General features: G+C 41.2%; 2 protein-coding genes across 5 annotated transcripts in view; both read left to right on the plus strand.

Annotated features, from left to right (window-relative positions):
* AHCTF1 (AT-hook containing transcription factor 1) overlaps positions 1–13,344 on the plus strand; it is a 70,849-nt gene extending 57,505 nt beyond the window's left edge. For 3 of the 4 annotated variants that reach the window (XM_077344282.1, XM_077344283.1, XM_077344278.1), the window contains exons 32-36: positions 3,175–3,338; positions 4,325–6,380; positions 10,077–10,210; positions 11,957–12,063; positions 12,303–13,344. In XM_077344282.1, the coding sequence (XP_077200397.1) occupies positions 3,175–3,338; positions 4,325–6,380; positions 10,077–10,210; positions 11,957–12,063; positions 12,303–12,489 (2,648 nt within the window). In that variant the 3' untranslated portion in view covers positions 12,490–13,344. The remainder of the gene's footprint in view (positions 1–3,174; positions 3,339–4,324; positions 6,381–10,076; positions 10,211–11,956; positions 12,064–12,302) is intronic. The other variant, XM_077344284.1, reaches the window with a different exon arrangement.
* A 536-nt stretch (positions 13,345–13,880) lies between these two features.
* Positions 13,881–17,304, plus strand: part of LOC143840806 (kinesin-like protein KIF28) — a 65,403-nt gene continuing 61,979 nt past the window's right edge. Inside the window, exon 1 of the mRNA XM_077344288.1 lies at positions 13,881–13,949. Within this exon, the coding sequence (XP_077200403.1) occupies positions 13,896–13,949 (54 nt within the window). The 5' untranslated portion in view covers positions 13,881–13,895. The remainder of the gene's footprint in view (positions 13,950–17,304) is intronic.

Consider the following 17,304-nt stretch of genomic DNA (forward strand, 5'->3'; position numbering starts at 1 on the left):
ATAATGAAGAGAATTTGACTCTCTGCCTCAGCATCCCACTACTAGGGGTATCTTGACTACCTCTGAGCTGCTGCCACAGGAAGTTTCTTCTCTCCTGATGAAAAGGGCCATTAATCAGGTACTCCTGAGTTTTTCTCAAGGTATTTAGCTATTGATTGGCAGGGGAGGACCCATTTTGAACTTGAGATTTCTCAACAAGCACTTACATGTCTCTCAATTTAGAAAGTTGTCTCTACATGAGGTTCTTCCCCTGTTGACAAAGACCTTTGATTTGGCTCCTTGACCTCAAAGAAGTATACTTTCATATCACATCACCATCCATGAGTCTTATAGGAAGTATTTGAGATTCAGATATAATGGGATCACTTATGAATATACAGTCCTGCCTTTTGGTCTGGCCACAGAACCAAGAGGTCTAGCTTCTTCTACAGTGCTGCTCAAAGGACAACATATCTTGCTGTCTACAGACAACAACACAGCAAATTCTTCCTAAACAAACAAAGATGCATAGGTTCTTGTTATTTGTGCAAGGAGGTATCGCTCATCTGGCAGTGGGCAATTCACTATGGGGTTCACCTATCAGCCATTCACATAGCAGGGCAGGACAATTCCATAACAGACAACCTAAGCAGAAAAATGGGCTTGGCCAAGAGTGGTCAATCAGTGATCATTACCTTCATCCCATATTTGAAAAAAGGGGGTACCCCAATATAAATGGCTCTGCACTCATTACCAGGTGACACCTGTTTTCCTTTAAAGCAGCCTTGGACAGAGTGTCAGTTGGGGATTATACACAAGGTGGTGGCCAAATTGAAAGCAGAGAATTCCACATGTATCCTGCTAGCCCAGGACTAGTCCAGAATGATATGGTTCCTGACCCTGTGAACACTGGCCAGGGGTTGGGTGTACAGGGCCCTCCTGCTTGCAGAGGACTTGCTGTATGCAGGCCTGATACTTCACCCAAACATGAAGTCTCTATATTTCAGAGCTTGGCTGATTCGTCCCTAGGTGACCTGAGAGGTCTTTATCACCTCCCATAGACCTTCTACTCAGAGGTCATATTCTTCAAAATAGAAAAGGTTCACCGTCTGGGTGGACATGGCAAGTATAAAATCGGATACTTGCCAGTTAGATCTTTATTACAGCCATAGACCAGCATAAAAAAACATGACAGTTATACTCTGTCTCTCATAAATGATTAAATTCTGTTGTTGCAGAATAGCAGTTTTGCTACATCATCCATAAAGTTTTAATTTGTCAGCTATTTCTGCTTTCTGAAAAGGTGTTAAAGGGGCTTCTATATTTTTAGTAACTGAATCAAAACAGTTTTTCATTTTGTATTCTCCTGTTGTACCCCCTGCTCTACAATGGAATTTGCTACTGGTTGTGACAAAGCTGGTGTATAAACCCTTAGAAGCGATAGTGAAGTCAGATGCATCTTTTTTGTTGTATGAAATAGCCTTCCTAAGTAGCCCATCACCTTAACATGTAGGAGGGGAGACCTGTGTGCAATACAATATGATCCCCCTTAACAAAGTTCCATGCAGACAAAATGTTGCTCTGGTCTAGCTTGGATCTTTTGCCAGACATAGTTTCTCACTTTCAGCAGAAGCAGGAATCATATAATCATAGACATTGCCCTCCTAGTGTTTTTCCCATCCCGTACTTTCATACCTGAATGAACATTACACATGTTAGAAGTTAGGAGAGCACTCTTTATTTAATTACATACATACAAACAACCTTTATTGGCATTACATAGTTAAAGCAGAAGAATTTAGGAGGAATAGGAATCTATTCAAAGGTCACAGTAAGAGGAAAGTAGTGTCCACAAAGGAACTGTCTCTGTTATGGGGAGTCTCTGCTATAAAAAGTTTACAGAGAGCCCAACATTTATTATTTATTTATTTATTTGGGGGGGGCAATGTACAAGTCACATTTAAAACATAGCCTAAAATAATCCCCAGTAATCTTAAAAACAATCCTCAACATCATAAAAAGGTGGCTTATTCTATATGCTAATAAAACCTCTGCTCATATATTGAACCATTGGGCCAGTGCTAATGGTAATATTGACTGGCAATACATAATAGATCTCATAAGATCCCTAATGCCGCCTGATACTGAACACAGGGACCGAAAAGGGGGGGGGGACCAGATCATACACCCTGGGATTTTCCACCTGGCCATAACCAAATACCCTGTGGAAGAGCTCCGTTTTGCAGGCCCTGCAGTACTCAAGGAGTCCCAACAGAGGACCCACGGCTCACTTGGGAGCTTATTCCACCAGGTAGGGGCCAGGATTGAAAAGGCCCTGGCCCTGGTCGAAGCCAGGTGTGGCTCCCGTGGCCCCGGGACGTCCAGCAAATTCATACCCACAGAGTGAAGTGCACTGCGGGGGGCATAAGGAGGTAGGCAGTCCCATAGGTGCCATGTCCCATTGCACTGGAAGCTCACTCCACAGGAGTTTTGACAGCAGCTCTCCTGTTCAGTTATTACTAGATGACATCTATAAAACAGTGACCTGGTCAATGCCTTCAATTTTATCCAGCATTACTCCATAGATGTGGACTCCAGGAATGAGGCTGCTGTTGGAAAAGCAGTATTGCAGTCATTCTTCTGCTGATCAGTTCACACTTGCCTCCGTGGTATGTGAGCTTGCTGATCGATCTCCCATGCAAGACTGCACAGAAACCATGATGATGAGAACAGAGTTGCACTTACCTGCAACTGTCGTTCATCAAGTTGTCTTCTGTGCTGGCAGACATCCCTTTCTCCTTTCCGCACTGTGGGCTGCACTGCTGGACTCATCTGGCCCTCTTGACAGCAAAGGGAGAACTGAGGCAGGAATGCCCTTCTGTCACATGACCCTTTTGGACAGAAAAGGGGGGGGAGCGCTTGTAAGTTCTAAAATCTTAAAAGTTCATTTCCCACAGCAGGCCTGTGATTGTGCAATTCTCACATATGCCTGTACAGAAAGCCACTTGATAGACAACCGTTATAGGTAAGTGCAGACCTGTTTAATTTATAATTCTGTCTCGTGAAAGTGACTGGAGGTTTAAACTGCTCTTCATTAGGATGAAGGAATCTTCTCCAGATATCAATCACTAAAAATATTAATGTACAATTAACGCCTTAAGGTAAAATAACTAATGGAAAGAAAACCTTTTTCAGCTGTCATCAGTATTCCTGACAGTGAAGATGTTGCCAGTATTTATTCCAAAACTGAGTTTGAAGAAAGAGAAGCAGCAGTATTTGAGGAAAGAACAGAAGCTATAAAAGAAAATTTAGTAGAAAAAAGCCCACCTAGCAATGGACTTGAAAGCCAAGAAATAACTGTAAGTAAATTTATTTATTTTTTTGTTGCATTTAGATACCGCCCTCACCTGAAGGACAGTTTACATAGAACATAGAAAACACTACAAGGAACTTAGTTTTTCCATAATGTTTTCCATAATATTCCAAAACAATAATAATATTAACATTAATATCTGTAACTGTAATCTTATCCATTTGGTGCCTATAAATAATTGGGGGACGAACGGTCTGGCCTCTCCAGGGCCAATCAGGATGCAGCTGGCCCTCCCTCACTGATCCCTCACCCCTTGCCTCACAGACGTGGTTGTTAGAGCCAGGCACATCTGTGACTCCGCCACTCCATGTCCCAGGCCCCATGTAAGAGGACCGGCCGCGAGGGGGGTAGGGGGGAGAGGGAGCGGAGCGCGTCTCTGCAGCCTGGAAAGCACACCCAGGGCCTTACAGAGGACGGGAAGTGCTCGGGGGTGAGGGAGATGGGGCGCTTTCCAGCCCAGAGGGATGCTCTCTGCCAGTGCACCTGGCGCGGGGGCACCTGCAGTGTCCTCTTGCCCTGGGAAGGCCTTGCGCCCCATCACACATGCAGCGCCAGGCCTTCCGGCGCCAACGGGCCCTCTCTGACGGCCACTTCTCCTCCTGCGTGCCCGCCAGGGGGTCACTCTCCTCCCCCCCCTTGCACCCAAATGGGCTTTACTGCTAGTAAATAATAACTGGAACTGTAGTAAATGCTTTGTTTACTCAATGCCTCATAATTTTCTTTAAACTCTCAAGTGTACCCATTTCACTAAATTACTGCTTTATCAGCATACTGATTTGCAGATGTCTTTATGAGTTGTTTGGGTGGTTTGGATGTTTGTAATTTATTCCATGTTGGAGGGGCTGTGCAAAGGAAGCAGCCTCTGACCTGGAACATCCGCAATTGTAACTGCTGCTTTTGATGACTTTTATGTATGCATCAACTGAAAAGAAAAAGTATACTGGCAATCATCTTGTACATTATATTTTTCAGCTTATTGGAGATGGAATACTTGAGGTACAAGTTTCAGAAACATTTGTGGAGACTCTTCCAAACAGTGAGCTGTGTCCCTCAAGCACTGTTCAATATCAGTGCAACAGTGATGCTGTGGAGCAACAGGTTGCATGCGAATTGCTTGATAAAGATGCTGGTGAATGTGGTTTTTCTGAAGAACAAGAACTATTCCTGCCTCAGGACAATTTTTCATTAATACTAGAAGGGGATGAAGAAGCTGAAATAGGAGAGACTACTGCATTGCATTCTTTTCCTCTGAAATCAGCTAGCCCAAATGCAGAGGGAGAGCATGTAAATAATACTGATAGCAACAACCAAGAACTCATTACAAATTCAGTATCCACGGTAAATAGTGATCAGATGTCCCAGAATACTGCCAAGGTATTGCCTTATGTACCTGAACCTATTAAAATGGCCATTGCTGAAAACCTGTTAGACATAATCAAGGACACAAGAAATAAAGACTTTTCATCTGAAGTACTAGAGGAATCTATTCACAAAAGCATAAACAAGAAGTTACTAAGTTCCCCCCAGACTCCACTACAAAATATTCCAGGAACAAATAAAGAGGTGAAAATAAATCAGGTAGAAAACATAGTAACATCTAGCAGTGGCACAACAGAACAGATAGCTGTTAGTGTAAATGACTTGTCACCAGATGATCAGCTGTTTACAAAGATGAGTAAACCAGATGTGCTGGTACCGCATACACCAAGAAGAAGTGCTAGACGGGGAAAAGAGACTTCTGGCATTCCTGCAAACCTCTCCCACAGTTCTAAAAGAAAGCCCCAAGAACAGCAGCCATCACATGCTCTTTCTTTTCCAGTTAGAGATACTGAGAATACAGAAGGATGTGACCTAGAAATATCAACAAATATTCACCCTGTTCCACAAGAGTTTCAGGCTACCCTTACTACAAGGAGAGGGGTTAGGAAACCAAAAGAGCGTGTATCAGAATTTCTTAAGCACCCCAGTGAGCAGCCAACTTCTGCTCTCAAAAGGACTTCTGAGACTACCACCAGTTTAGTAGGTGATCAAGAAGGTAATCAATTAATCATTGACCATACAATACAAATGACAGTCCATCCTAAAAGTGCAAGAAAGCTAAAAACCATTGCTTTCAAACTTTCAGAAAATGTAATTTCCAATCAAGATGCAGAAGAAAAGAAGCAGAGTGTCACATCAAGAAGAGGACGACAAAGGAAACATGGTGTACTGGAAGAATCAGCGCATTCAGAAACACGGTCTGAGAAGTCGCAGTTACCATCTTCAGTTAGAAGGGGCAGAAGTAGAAGCTCCAGTCTCCTGGAAGCAGTTTGTGAAGAGAGCACACAGCCCAGGGAGCCACAGTTGCCCACCCCGTCTAGACGGAAGAGGGCACAGAGTGCCAGTACAGCTGGTCAAGAGACCAAGGTCACTGAACAGCAGACTGTGCAGCGTAGAAGAGGTAGACCAAGAAAGAATCTGCTGAATGTTTCAGCAGATTCAAAGCTGGCCTTATCTTTACTTTCACCACCGCCGCCTCCTCCTCAGCTAAATGTTAAATCTTCTCCTGCTGGTCGAAGAAACACAAGAAGTGCAGCATTGAATAAGTCCACCACTGCTGTATATTTATCTGCACTGGATACCCCAAAAAGGAGATCTAGAAGAATTACATCTGCAAGCATAGAGAAAACAGAGGTGGAGAAATCTGTCTCAGAAGAACCTTCTGAGGCACTGGCTTCAGCAAGGGGCTCTGAAAAGAGGCGCTCAGCAATGACAGCAATCAAAAGGAAGGACAAAGTTTCATCACTCCCTGAAGGAATTGCAGAGACGAAGCCCTTGCCACAAGCCACTGATGCTGTGGAGGAACTGCAGTCCTCAGATGTGGCCAAACTGAGGCTTAGTGAAATGCAGAAAACGGTGGCGTGTCATGGCTCTCATGTTAAAAGGACCCGATACAGCAAAAACAGTATGAAACAGAGTGTCTCCCTCGATGGGGATGAAGCATTCTTTTTTTCTCCTCCTCTCACAAAACTCACGGAGAAACCTAAAGGTAGTCAAAATGTTGAGTTTTTGTCAGACAAAATAGATTGGATTAAAAAATCAGTTTCCATTAATAGAAAACACTCAAGTTGGGTGAACAGAACATTTATTTGTGCTTTAGCAAGACACTACTTCTGGGGTCAGGGAATCTCAGGAATAAAACGAGGGGGCAAACTGGGGGTCTAAAAGGAAGAAATTGCCAAAAAAATCCCTCTCACACTAATGGAAAATGATTTTGGATCCAATTCAGTACAGAAACTATTGGAAATAGTTTGTTATATCTGAATACCAGTGTATATAGAGCAAAAGCAGAGTAGAAGGAATCCGGGCCATTTTTATTAGAATAGACTAACTGCTCTCATTGCAAATGTGTGGTTGGATACATATGATGCTGCAACCTTGCTGAGATTAAGCAGGTATGGGTCTAGCCAGTGCTTAGAGGAGAGTCTTTTTGAAAGCCCCGTATGCACTTCCTTGAGTTCCATGATGGGATATAAAAAATAAATCCCTGTACAGCTGTATGATGATATAGAATTATAGAACCATAGAGTTGGGCCATACAGGCCATCTAGTCCAACCCCCTGCTCAACGCAGGATCAGCCCTAAGCAGCCTAAAGCATATTGCCGTGCCATCTAGACAGGATTTACTGGGATGTGCTTTTACCAGCTTTTAATAAGCTGTGTGTGTGATGTGGTGTGGGATATCAGTTTGGAAAGTATCATGGTGCCTTGTTGGCTCAGCTGGGGGGGAATTCTCTGCTTTCTGCTTGTTCAGCGATGCACTAGTGCTTGGTGATCATATTTGGAGTTGTTTCTATGCTTTCAGTCTTTCAGTTTCACTCACTTTTATGAGAAAATGGTAGATGAGCATGATTCCTATGTATTCTCATGAATGCTAAACAATTCCAAACTCCAGTTCCAAATCAAGTTTTTGCTCTTGAGTTTCCTCTGATTCAAATATAGAATAATCCTGGCAACAGAAAACAACACACAGATACTACCTTAGAGCCATGGGGAGATTTAATTGGTTAACACAAGAAGCCTCCTGATCCCTTTTCATAAATAAACTCACTGTTGCTTCCTGGCCATCTGTGTTTCCAAAGTGATCACATGAGGATACAGAGAATACCCAGCTCTTTCACTCCCAGGTGTGGTGGTGGGGAATAATTGAACTTGGACAGCTCACTTCTTTGAGGCCCTGTCTTCCACCGTGATCCTCCTGTGGCAGGGGTACAGAGGCTTAAGAAGATGCCAATAACAATGTATTCACGCACTCTGAATTGAAGAAAATTGCTTTGGAACCTGTCAAGGGCTTTCGCCCCCATATAAATGTCTTAGTCTTTATTTGTTACAATCTTAGATCAGCTGAGATTGCCACACAAGGACAGCCATTAGTGCATTTGCATATAACAACAGAGCCGTATAATAGGCTGATTTCAGTACTGGAGACATAATTAATAAAAAGACTAAACCACCTGCTTCCTTATTGAGCTTATGAGTGGTAAAATTTAGCCAACTTGAAAGTGGTATCATTAGAACTCTCTAAGAGGAGGCAGGAAATTAAAAATTCATCAAGTCTACCCAGTGGAGTTGTGTACTGTATAGGAACCATATCACTGTACGAAGCACTATACAGTAACACCTGACCATCTTTTTCAGCCATGTGCCATTGGAGGGGGCAAGCATGTTGGGAGTAAGGGGCAAGGGTGTAAGCGCTGCTGGTAATACTTTAAAGCAGGCCATTATTTATTAATTATTACTGTTATTACTATTATGTATTAAATTTCTAGCCTACCACTCCCCAAAGGCTCATGGTGGGTTACGAAATACATAAAATCCCCAATAAAAATAACCCCTAAAAGCTAAAAAGCTAAAAGGAGTGAAGCCCAGAGCAAAGTTTTCACCATGATTCCCTGCTACTGGAGGAGACCATGGCCGTTCTGTGTCTACATAAAGGGCTGCATTCCAGATTTGGTGTTTAATTATAGCTTCAGCTCCCATAAATCCAAGATGGCATGGGGCTGGGGGAGTAAACCCATAGGAATGTAGTTTACACTTGGCATGAGTGGAATTTATCTGAAAGAACTGATGAGAGGTTAATCTCTGGAGCCAAGGGACCAAGCCCTATGAAGATAGGCTGAGGGACTTGGGAATGTTCAGCCTGGAGAAAAGGAAGTTGAGAGGGGACATGATAGCCCTCTTTAAATATTTGAAAGGTTGTCACTTGGAGGAGGGCAGGATGCTGTTTCCGTTGGCTGCAGAGGAGAGGACACGCAGTAATGGGTTTAAACTTCAAGTACAACGATATAGGCTAGATATCAGGAAAAAAATTTTCACAGTCAGAGTAGTTCAGCAGTGGAATAGGCTGCCTAAGGAGGTAGTGAGCTCCCCCTCACTGGCAGTCTTCAAGCAAAGGTTGGATATACACTTTTCTTGGATGCTTAGGGCTGATTCTGCGTTGAGCAGGGGGTTGGACTAGATGGCCTGTATGGCCCCTTCCAACTCTATGATTCTAAACCAGAAGGCTTAACATTTAATTTAAGACAAAAGAATAGTGCTTGATACCAACCTTGTGCTTCAAGCAGCAGCATCCCTGACTAATCCAAGTAGGGCACTGGGATCAGGGAATCAGTTTACCCTGGAAGACTTAAATCACATAAGGAATATGAAAAAGAATCTCCAGTACAACTGATACTGTTCTTTGAGCTGTCTCAAGAGTGTGGACCAGCTGAGCTTTCCACAAACCAGTCAACTGAAAAACAACAAAGATGAGGATTTGGGTCTTCCGAAAAATTATAAGCTATTCCTCCCTGCAATATACTACTTCAGAGTGAGATCATATAACTGTCATCAATACAGTGGGAAGGGGCCTGTTTGCTAGTCTAGGGGGATGGAAATCTGGCCTAGTAGAGGCTTTGAATAAATATAGATATTAAATAACAGAGGATCCCAAATGTATCCCTGTTCCATGCCCCTTTTAACAGGGATCTTACAAGACAAAAGGCCCTTTGATTTACTGCTAGGAAATTATTATGCAATGTGCAGATAAACATGAGTACTATAGATCTGTGTGTTTACACAACATGCCTGTTGTGTATTTCCTCTAATGTTTTTGATTATGGATATTTGTAAAAATCCCTAAAATAGAGATGTCGCTAAGGTTTCTGGATGCATATTTCTTTCTAATTACTTTAAGTGAATTACGTATCACAGAACAATGCAATTAATATGGTGATGGAGGAGCAGACCTACTTTTTCTTGTAATATGTGAAGCACTGCAAATAGGGCTCACAAAATCAACAGTGGGAAAGCAGGCATTAATCGAATCATAATGGTTCCTTTTTTCTACTTATATAAAAAAGCAGTGAAGTGTATACAACAAATTTGTCCTACGAGATTGGGAAGTCTCTCAGCACCTGAAGGATGCTATTCATCCTGGGCAAAAGAGGAGCAGGCCTACAGGTGCCAGAGAGGGAAGTATGGTGCTATAACATGAAAGACCCAGGAGGACCTCCATTTAGAAGGAATGGTCTGCACCATAGCATACTGGGCGCGGTGACATTATGCCGAAAGTGAAGGGCTGGGGAAGCAACTATACAAAACCATTCCACATACTGTTTTCCACCATTTCAATTGCAGTCAAAATTGCATGTTTGGGATAGTTCATTCCAAGTTTTTCAGTAAAGTGTACGCTTCTTAATATTAGGTGAAAAAGCAGTGACTCCAGTGCAGCTCAAAGATTTAGATGCAGATCTGGCTTCTCGGTTTGTCTTTTCACCCCCTGTTCTAAGATCCAGAAAAAAACAGGTGTCCAATATTTCACAGATTGTGGAAGAGCTGGTGAGTAAAGCCACATTTCCTTCCTTTCATGATTTTTGCTTCCTAAAGGGTCAGTAGAGAAACATTTCCAGGAAAGAGATAATTTTTCAGTACTTTATAGAATAAGAAGCTTCCAAATGTTTATTAGAAGTGGATCTACTCAGCTGCTTTGAGGCATGTCAGAAGTGGTTTAAGCAGCTGTTGTTAAAAGATCAGTGCAAATTCATCTAGACTACCCTGTGATTCTGTTCTTTCATCCATTACTGCATTTGTTTTCTTTGACTTTTTCCAAGAAGTTAATGTACTAGGTTATCTTTTTGTTGCAATTAAAACCATCTTTATTTGGTCTAGTCACAGTAGCTGTGGATCTCTGTTTTTGTAAATACGGTAGTTTTTATCACTTTCGTATATTACTGTGAGCAATGGTGCTTATGCCCAGTTTGATACCTGCTTATACATTTTTTTCCTAAAAACAACTCAGAGTGGGTTACAATGATTTTAAAACAACTCAGAATAACACAATTACATGTAACACATTAAAACAACTTCAAATGACCAGAAAATGTTTATATTCTAGAACAGGGGTAGTCAAACTGCAGCCCTTCAAATGTCCATGGACTACAATTCCCATTTGCTGACAGGGGCTCATAGGAATTGTAGTCCATGGACATCTGGAGGGCCGCAGTTTGACTACCCCTGTTCTAGAAGATAATAAAAAATACACTGCCATAAGGATGTTAGTGATGTGATCTTCCTGATGTTCAACTACACAAGAACCAGATTCAGAGCTGTTTCTATGGAACTCTGGGATGCTGATCTAATTTTTCAGCATAGTGGCAGACTAAATAGGCCTCAGTAGATGGGTAAAGCTTTTGCACAGGAATGTGTTAAGAAAAGCAGTCCTGAAGGGCTTTCGAGCCTTGTTAGACCACAGTTACATGCAGTAGTACCCATACCTTCTTTTAGAAGCCCACCAGAATGAGCTGAAGGTAGAGATTTAATCTTTCCAGAAATTTCAAAGCTAATGGGAATTTTGTTTCTGTGAAAGCAGAAATTTGGGGGAAGTTGAAATATGTGCAGTATTTATCAAAAATGAACATTTTACAGTTTTAACAAAAATGCACCATTTGTAATTTAGCATATGCAGTTGTACAGTTTAAGATATTTTTGCAATTTAAGAATGATAATACTTGGTTTCTATGAGCAGAACAGTGAATATATCCAGTATTAGAGAGAGAGAGAACAGCAAACTTGTACTTTGGTCCCAGCACCTAGGAAAGTGAGAGGACAGGGCAAGTAAAGGATTCTTCCTAATCCTCTCCCCCCCCCCCCCCCATTCAACATTCTCTACTTTTGGAATAAAATGGCCACAACAATCCCACATAGCCAGGCGAGCCAGCATAGCATGCCTATCTTTCCAGTGACCTCCTCTTCCTTACCACTCCCTATAACCCAGACAAAGTCCCTGGCCCAGGCTGTCTTGGAGGGGGTGGGCCTGACTACAATGCCCTTGCCACAAGCTGGTCTCCAGATGCCCATGCAGTGTACTTCATCCTGCTACTTCCCACCCCATTCAAATACTCTTTGAGAAAATGAAATGAAAACATTGTAGGCTTCCTTATTAGTGTTCTTTTCTGCCCTATGGTGATGGGTTAGAGTCTGTTTGGGGGACATTTCATATGGGACAACAGTCTATTAATAGTAAATTAAGACAGCAATTAGTTTCCGCTTTGTACATATTTAAGCGTTCTGTTCATTTTTCTTTAGGAGTTGCCAATTAAAGAAGAAGAAGATGCCATCTCAATAGAAACTGTGGAAAAGCGGAAAGTAAAAAGAAGCCGCGCTAAACAGTCAAAAGCAGTCAGAACAACCAAGTATGCTTTAATTTCATAGTATTTTGGAGTAGTTACTTTAAAAGCTGTGAAGTACAGAATATATTGAATGCTAGTGTGGAATAGTGATTTAAGTGTGAGAGTGGGAACTGGGACTTCTGGGTTCCTTTCCAACCTATGCCATGGAAACTTGCTATGTAATCTTGGGACTCTCACAATCTCTCAGTCTAACCTACCTCACAAAGCGTCACTATAACATCATTCTTTTTCCCCCCTCCTAGGCTCATAGGTAAAGATGGTAGTTGGTCGCCACCACCAATGGAGATAAAGTTTATTTCTCCTTTTGGCACCCCTGTGGATGGAACAAAAAGTAAACAGAAAGACTCTGTGGATAAAGCAGAAAAGCCTATTAAAAAGACTGTTTCCAGAAAGAAGAGACTATCTAGCTATCCAAAGCCAGTTGTCTAGAAGAAGATGCTATAACTATTTTTAATAATTTGTAATGCACACCAATGTTTGTAAAGTCATCACAATTGTGGGGATATTAAGAAAAATCATTAATTTGGAAGATAATTTATATAAATTATTGTAACATTTCAGAAAACTAAAAGTCTTCGATAAGTAACTCCATATGGAGTATGATTTCTTCAGTCAATGCAGTTTTTCTATTTTATAAGACTTCATACATTTATATAATATGTAAATACATCTTATTTTAGGAATGTTAAATAAAAATGTATTCTTCACAATATGATTGTCCACTAGATTTTTGAGAGAGAATAATGGAGGCAGGAGATGCAAATAACTCAAAGGAGATTTTAATTCTGTTTTGCTGCTGTTGCTGTCTCTTAAATGGTAGGCTAATCTTTTTTTTAACAGTTTGATCTTGCAAATGTTTTAAAAAATGAAAATTTGGCAGTTTTAACATTTATAGAAAATGTTTTGACCTTTTTGGAATTGGTAATTGGAAACAACTTCTTTCCCCGGGTGAATATGTTCTTTATTGAAGTCAGAATGTAAACAATTGTGTTGAAGCTGTGCAATATATTTTTTGTATTTTGTCTTAACTTGGTAAAGCTGCTTTTCAGTTTATAAAACAAAATCTCCTCTCAGATGTTTCATGCTTTTTTCAATTTGCTGCATCAGCAAGAACGTCTGTATATTCACAGCTGTCCACCAGTGGGCTCAACATTTTCAGATATTTCACAAACTGAAACTTGACCCAGAATTGATATTTTGAAATGATGCATGTTTTTATAGATATTGTGGTTACTAGAGAAATGCTACCACAATTTTGGTAAAATAAAGTTATCTGTGAATATACATTCTCCTACGGTATGTTTTTCCCATGCACTGTAAAAGTTAAACTAAAGTAAGGATCCTATGGTCCAAACTGGGAGACAACAAGAAAAATAAATAATATGTGCATGACTCTTTCTGCTTAAGAGGTTTGCAATGACAGGTTAAAGCTGTTTAAACTGCCAGGGGCCTTCATTCCCATCGACTCCAAGTTGCTCCAAACAAGTAAAACCTAATTTGTAGGCTGTTGACCATATTGATGAACTAACTTAAAACATAAGTTTTAAAGGGAGAGGCAGAATATAAATGCATTCAGCTAAACATACTTCACCTAGGCTGTCCGGCATCTGACATGCTAACTAAGTTACATCTGTTCGTCCTAGAAATAATTTATCAGGAAACGTATACAGGTAATGAGTTCAACTTATTAATAATAGAGTAGTCAAGAATAGGAATGGCTGTCTTAGGCTTCACTTTGCAGTTTTCCCTCTCAAAGCAAGATGCTGAAGATAAACTGATGTGTTGACTTGAGTGTTTTTTTTCTGAATTTCTTGGAAGAATGAAAGCAGCAAAAGATGCCAAGTTCTGACAGTGTGAAAGTGGCAGTGCGTGTAAGACCTTTCAGTCAGGTTAGTGTGTGTGTGTGTAGGGGGAGGGGGTGATAGTATAAAGATGATGAAGACCCCAATTGTGGCCTGTTATGTGGAGAGCTCACGAGGTAGGAGGTGAAGTGGGGCTTTGACTTCTCTTGATTATAAGACTCTTCATTCTGCAGTACTGACAGGAGAATATATACCTGGCAAAGTTTCCCCTTCTATTCATTCCTTCAAGTTAAGGAACTTTTTCATGTTTGGTCCTGGAAATTGTCCAGTCAAGCTTCATTAGTGAGGTCTTCTAGTTTCCAACATTGCTTTGCTGTAGATTGTCTGGTCTGGTGGTTATCTTCTTTCTGGGAAGATTCACTTTTAATTCTTTGTGTGAGACTTCTATAAGGCAAAGGAACTTACCCATATTTGCCCACAGCTCACAGGCCTTTATGTGCCTATGCAGTGGTTGCCATTGTTTTCTGTCAGGTTTTTTTTTTCTTTAAATGAAGGAATTGTATCAGTTTGCAGCTACAGTGATGGGGAAATGGAAGATACTCCTTTTGCCAAGCATGGATTCATTGCTTGTAGGTAGGAAGGACAAAGCTAGAATCTCTGTGAAGTTTCTGTTTGTGAACTGGTGCTTTGTGCTGAGAGAAGAGAACAGCATGGATGACTGCAGCAGGAGAGAGGTTCAAGCAAAAAGTCAGCTGCTGGGAGACTTCCAAAGGCAGAAGAGTCAGGAAATGTCCCTCATTGTGGCTGGAATCCAAACCTCTCCCCTCTCCATCCAACTCTCTTAAGTATGTTGTTTTCTAGGCTGGGATGGTCTGGACCCCCTGATTTTCCAGGGTAACATATGGTCCAAGGCTTTGAACCATGAGCAATGGCTGAGGTAAAAGTTTCCCCCCCCTAAAACTGTGGGCTTATTTATTCCCAAATGAACACAGAATAAAAGGATTTACCAACTACATAGTAATTTCTTTTTGCACCTTGTAATGCATGCTTAAGTCTTACTGTATTTTTTCCTCTTCATCCTACTTTGGCCCTATGCTGAGATCTCTCATTTCTTTTGCTTAGCTATTTCACAATACCTTTGGTAAGTTTTGTGTCCATGGCTGCCACCCTTCTTTTCCCTCTTCAAGGGCTTTTGTACCTTTATAACAGTGGCAAAACAGTCTGGTTTAAATTAAAGAGTAGCTTTTGATCAGCAAGTCTTTCTGTTGAATGTTTACCATGCAGCTTTTAAAGGCCACTTGTTCCAAGACTTCCCAGTTCTCCGTTCAGGCAGCAGCATGCTTATAGACTCAGTAAAACAGAATCTTACTTAGAATTCTTTTAGGAAATGAATGTGCTGCCTGACTTGGCTCACACATTAAAAACAATACAGTAAAATCATCAAAGATGTCAATAACAAATTGTAACAACATGCTAGGTATAAAATACCATTAAGGAGCCTAAAATTGTACTCTTAAAATAGTCCTCAAACATAAAAGTAGACTATAAAAACAGCTAAAGACACAATGGTTCATGTTTTAAAGCCTGGGTAAAAGAAACTTAAGTCTGTTGCTTGAAGGGACAGTAAAGCAAGTGTCAGGCAAGCCTCGAGGAGGGCATTCCAAAGGTGAGGTGTCACCACTGAAAAAATGTGGTCATCTCTCACAGTACCTCTGCAGGTGGATCTTAAGCTAGGATGACTTCATGTAGCTGCTGGTACAGAAGAAACTAGCGCTGCATTGAAACAAAAGAGGGATATGTCATTTCTTGAGAGCGGGTGCCAATGTCCATGCCTTCTGACTTGGCCTGTGAGACATGGATTTGAGATCCAGGGGAAAGTTTGGACATCGAGTGTTGAACTAAGCACAGAATTAGGAATGTCTACAGTAGTGCTAGCCCATTGGTTTTCAGTTTGATTTGGGAAATCTTAAGACATGGCTTTGCCTTTGCCTTGTATTGCTGACGGTGACAGTTGTTCTATCAAGATCATTATTGTGTCCTCTGAGTGTCTATGACACTCCAGGGCCTCAGGTACAAGTCTTTCACATCACATATTACCTGATGGTTTTAATGGAGATGCTGGGAATTTCATGTGGGTCCATCTGCATGTAAATTAGATGCTCTGCCACTGAGTCCACGGCCACTTGCCATCGGTCTGGCCCTGGCTACCAGCAGCAGAAGAGGTAACATAGTAAGGGGAATGAGGCTAGTTCTTACCTTGTCCTGTAAGGGTACTACCCATATACTACTGATGGTTGGTTTGATGGTTGGTGTAAAATGCTTTAATAATTCATACGAAGTTCTAATAAGCCTAAATTGTAGTCTGGTGTAGCAGTTCTAGTCCTTTGTCTACTGTAATGGATCAACCCTTGTTCTGCCTCCACAAATTAGCCAGGCACAAAGACCCACTCAGTGCATGTGCAGGATCCCCTTGCCATTTCTGCAGCCCTGTTTCATGCACACAGGCTCTTCAGTTTGTCACATCCCAGTCATGGAATGGGGGAAACTTTCTAGGCTGGCAGCTCCGTTATGCTGTGGTTGCATAAAACTTTAAGCAAATGCTGGATTTCAGCACATATTGAGATTAGACACACTGCTGACAATTTGTTTTTTAAAAGCCTTTGCCGAAAGCTGATCTGAGTTGAATCCAGGGCAAACATGACACATATGCACAAGGATTCATCCTGTTACTGTAAGTGAATTTGAAGAGTTTTTCTTACAGCTGCTGCTTTCTGAAATTGTTGTGATGAGTTCCTGAGAAGCGTATAAATCTCCTTGCCAAGATGTGACACTTTTTATCTACATAAGAAACTGGTCTTGTTAAGCTGTTTCCTAGCCCTTCAAACTTTGGTTTCAGGCTTTTGGGCCTAGTTAAGTTACTGAAGGCTTATCTCTGGGAAAGTTAACGTCACACTGACTTGCAGTTTTGGAAAGGGATAGGAGATGAGATGGAGCCAGACAAAGGGATATGTGGGATCATGGGCCTGGAAGCTTCAAGGTATTTATTATTAATTTATGTGGCAGATTCATACACAGGAAGCATACATAGTAATATAAAATATGTAGCCAAGTAGATATAATTTATGCAGACAGATTGGGTAATCCCCCTAAATATGAATATCTAACAAATTGGTTTTTTTTTAATTTTTACCAAAAGGTGATCTGAGTTGAATCTGAAGAAGTGTGCATGCATGCATAGTTTTGTAGGTCTTAAAGGTGCCCCTCTTTATTTTATTTGGGACAATGTGAACTTAATATGATAAAGGTAGTATGTAATGTAACTCAGAATCTAACTCTCTGGTCTCAGGACAAGATAACTTGCTAGCACAGCTTGTCACTTGCAGGGATGCTTCCATGCTTGTGTGGAGATGGCTGGGGCCAGCAAGGAGTCTCTTTTAATTAT

The sequence above is a fragment of the Paroedura picta genome, chromosome 1 (assembly GCF_049243985.1).
Source record: "Paroedura picta isolate Pp20150507F chromosome 1, Ppicta_v3.0, whole genome shotgun sequence".
NCBI classification, from domain to species: Eukaryota; Metazoa; Chordata; class Lepidosauria; order Squamata; family Gekkonidae; genus Paroedura; species Paroedura picta.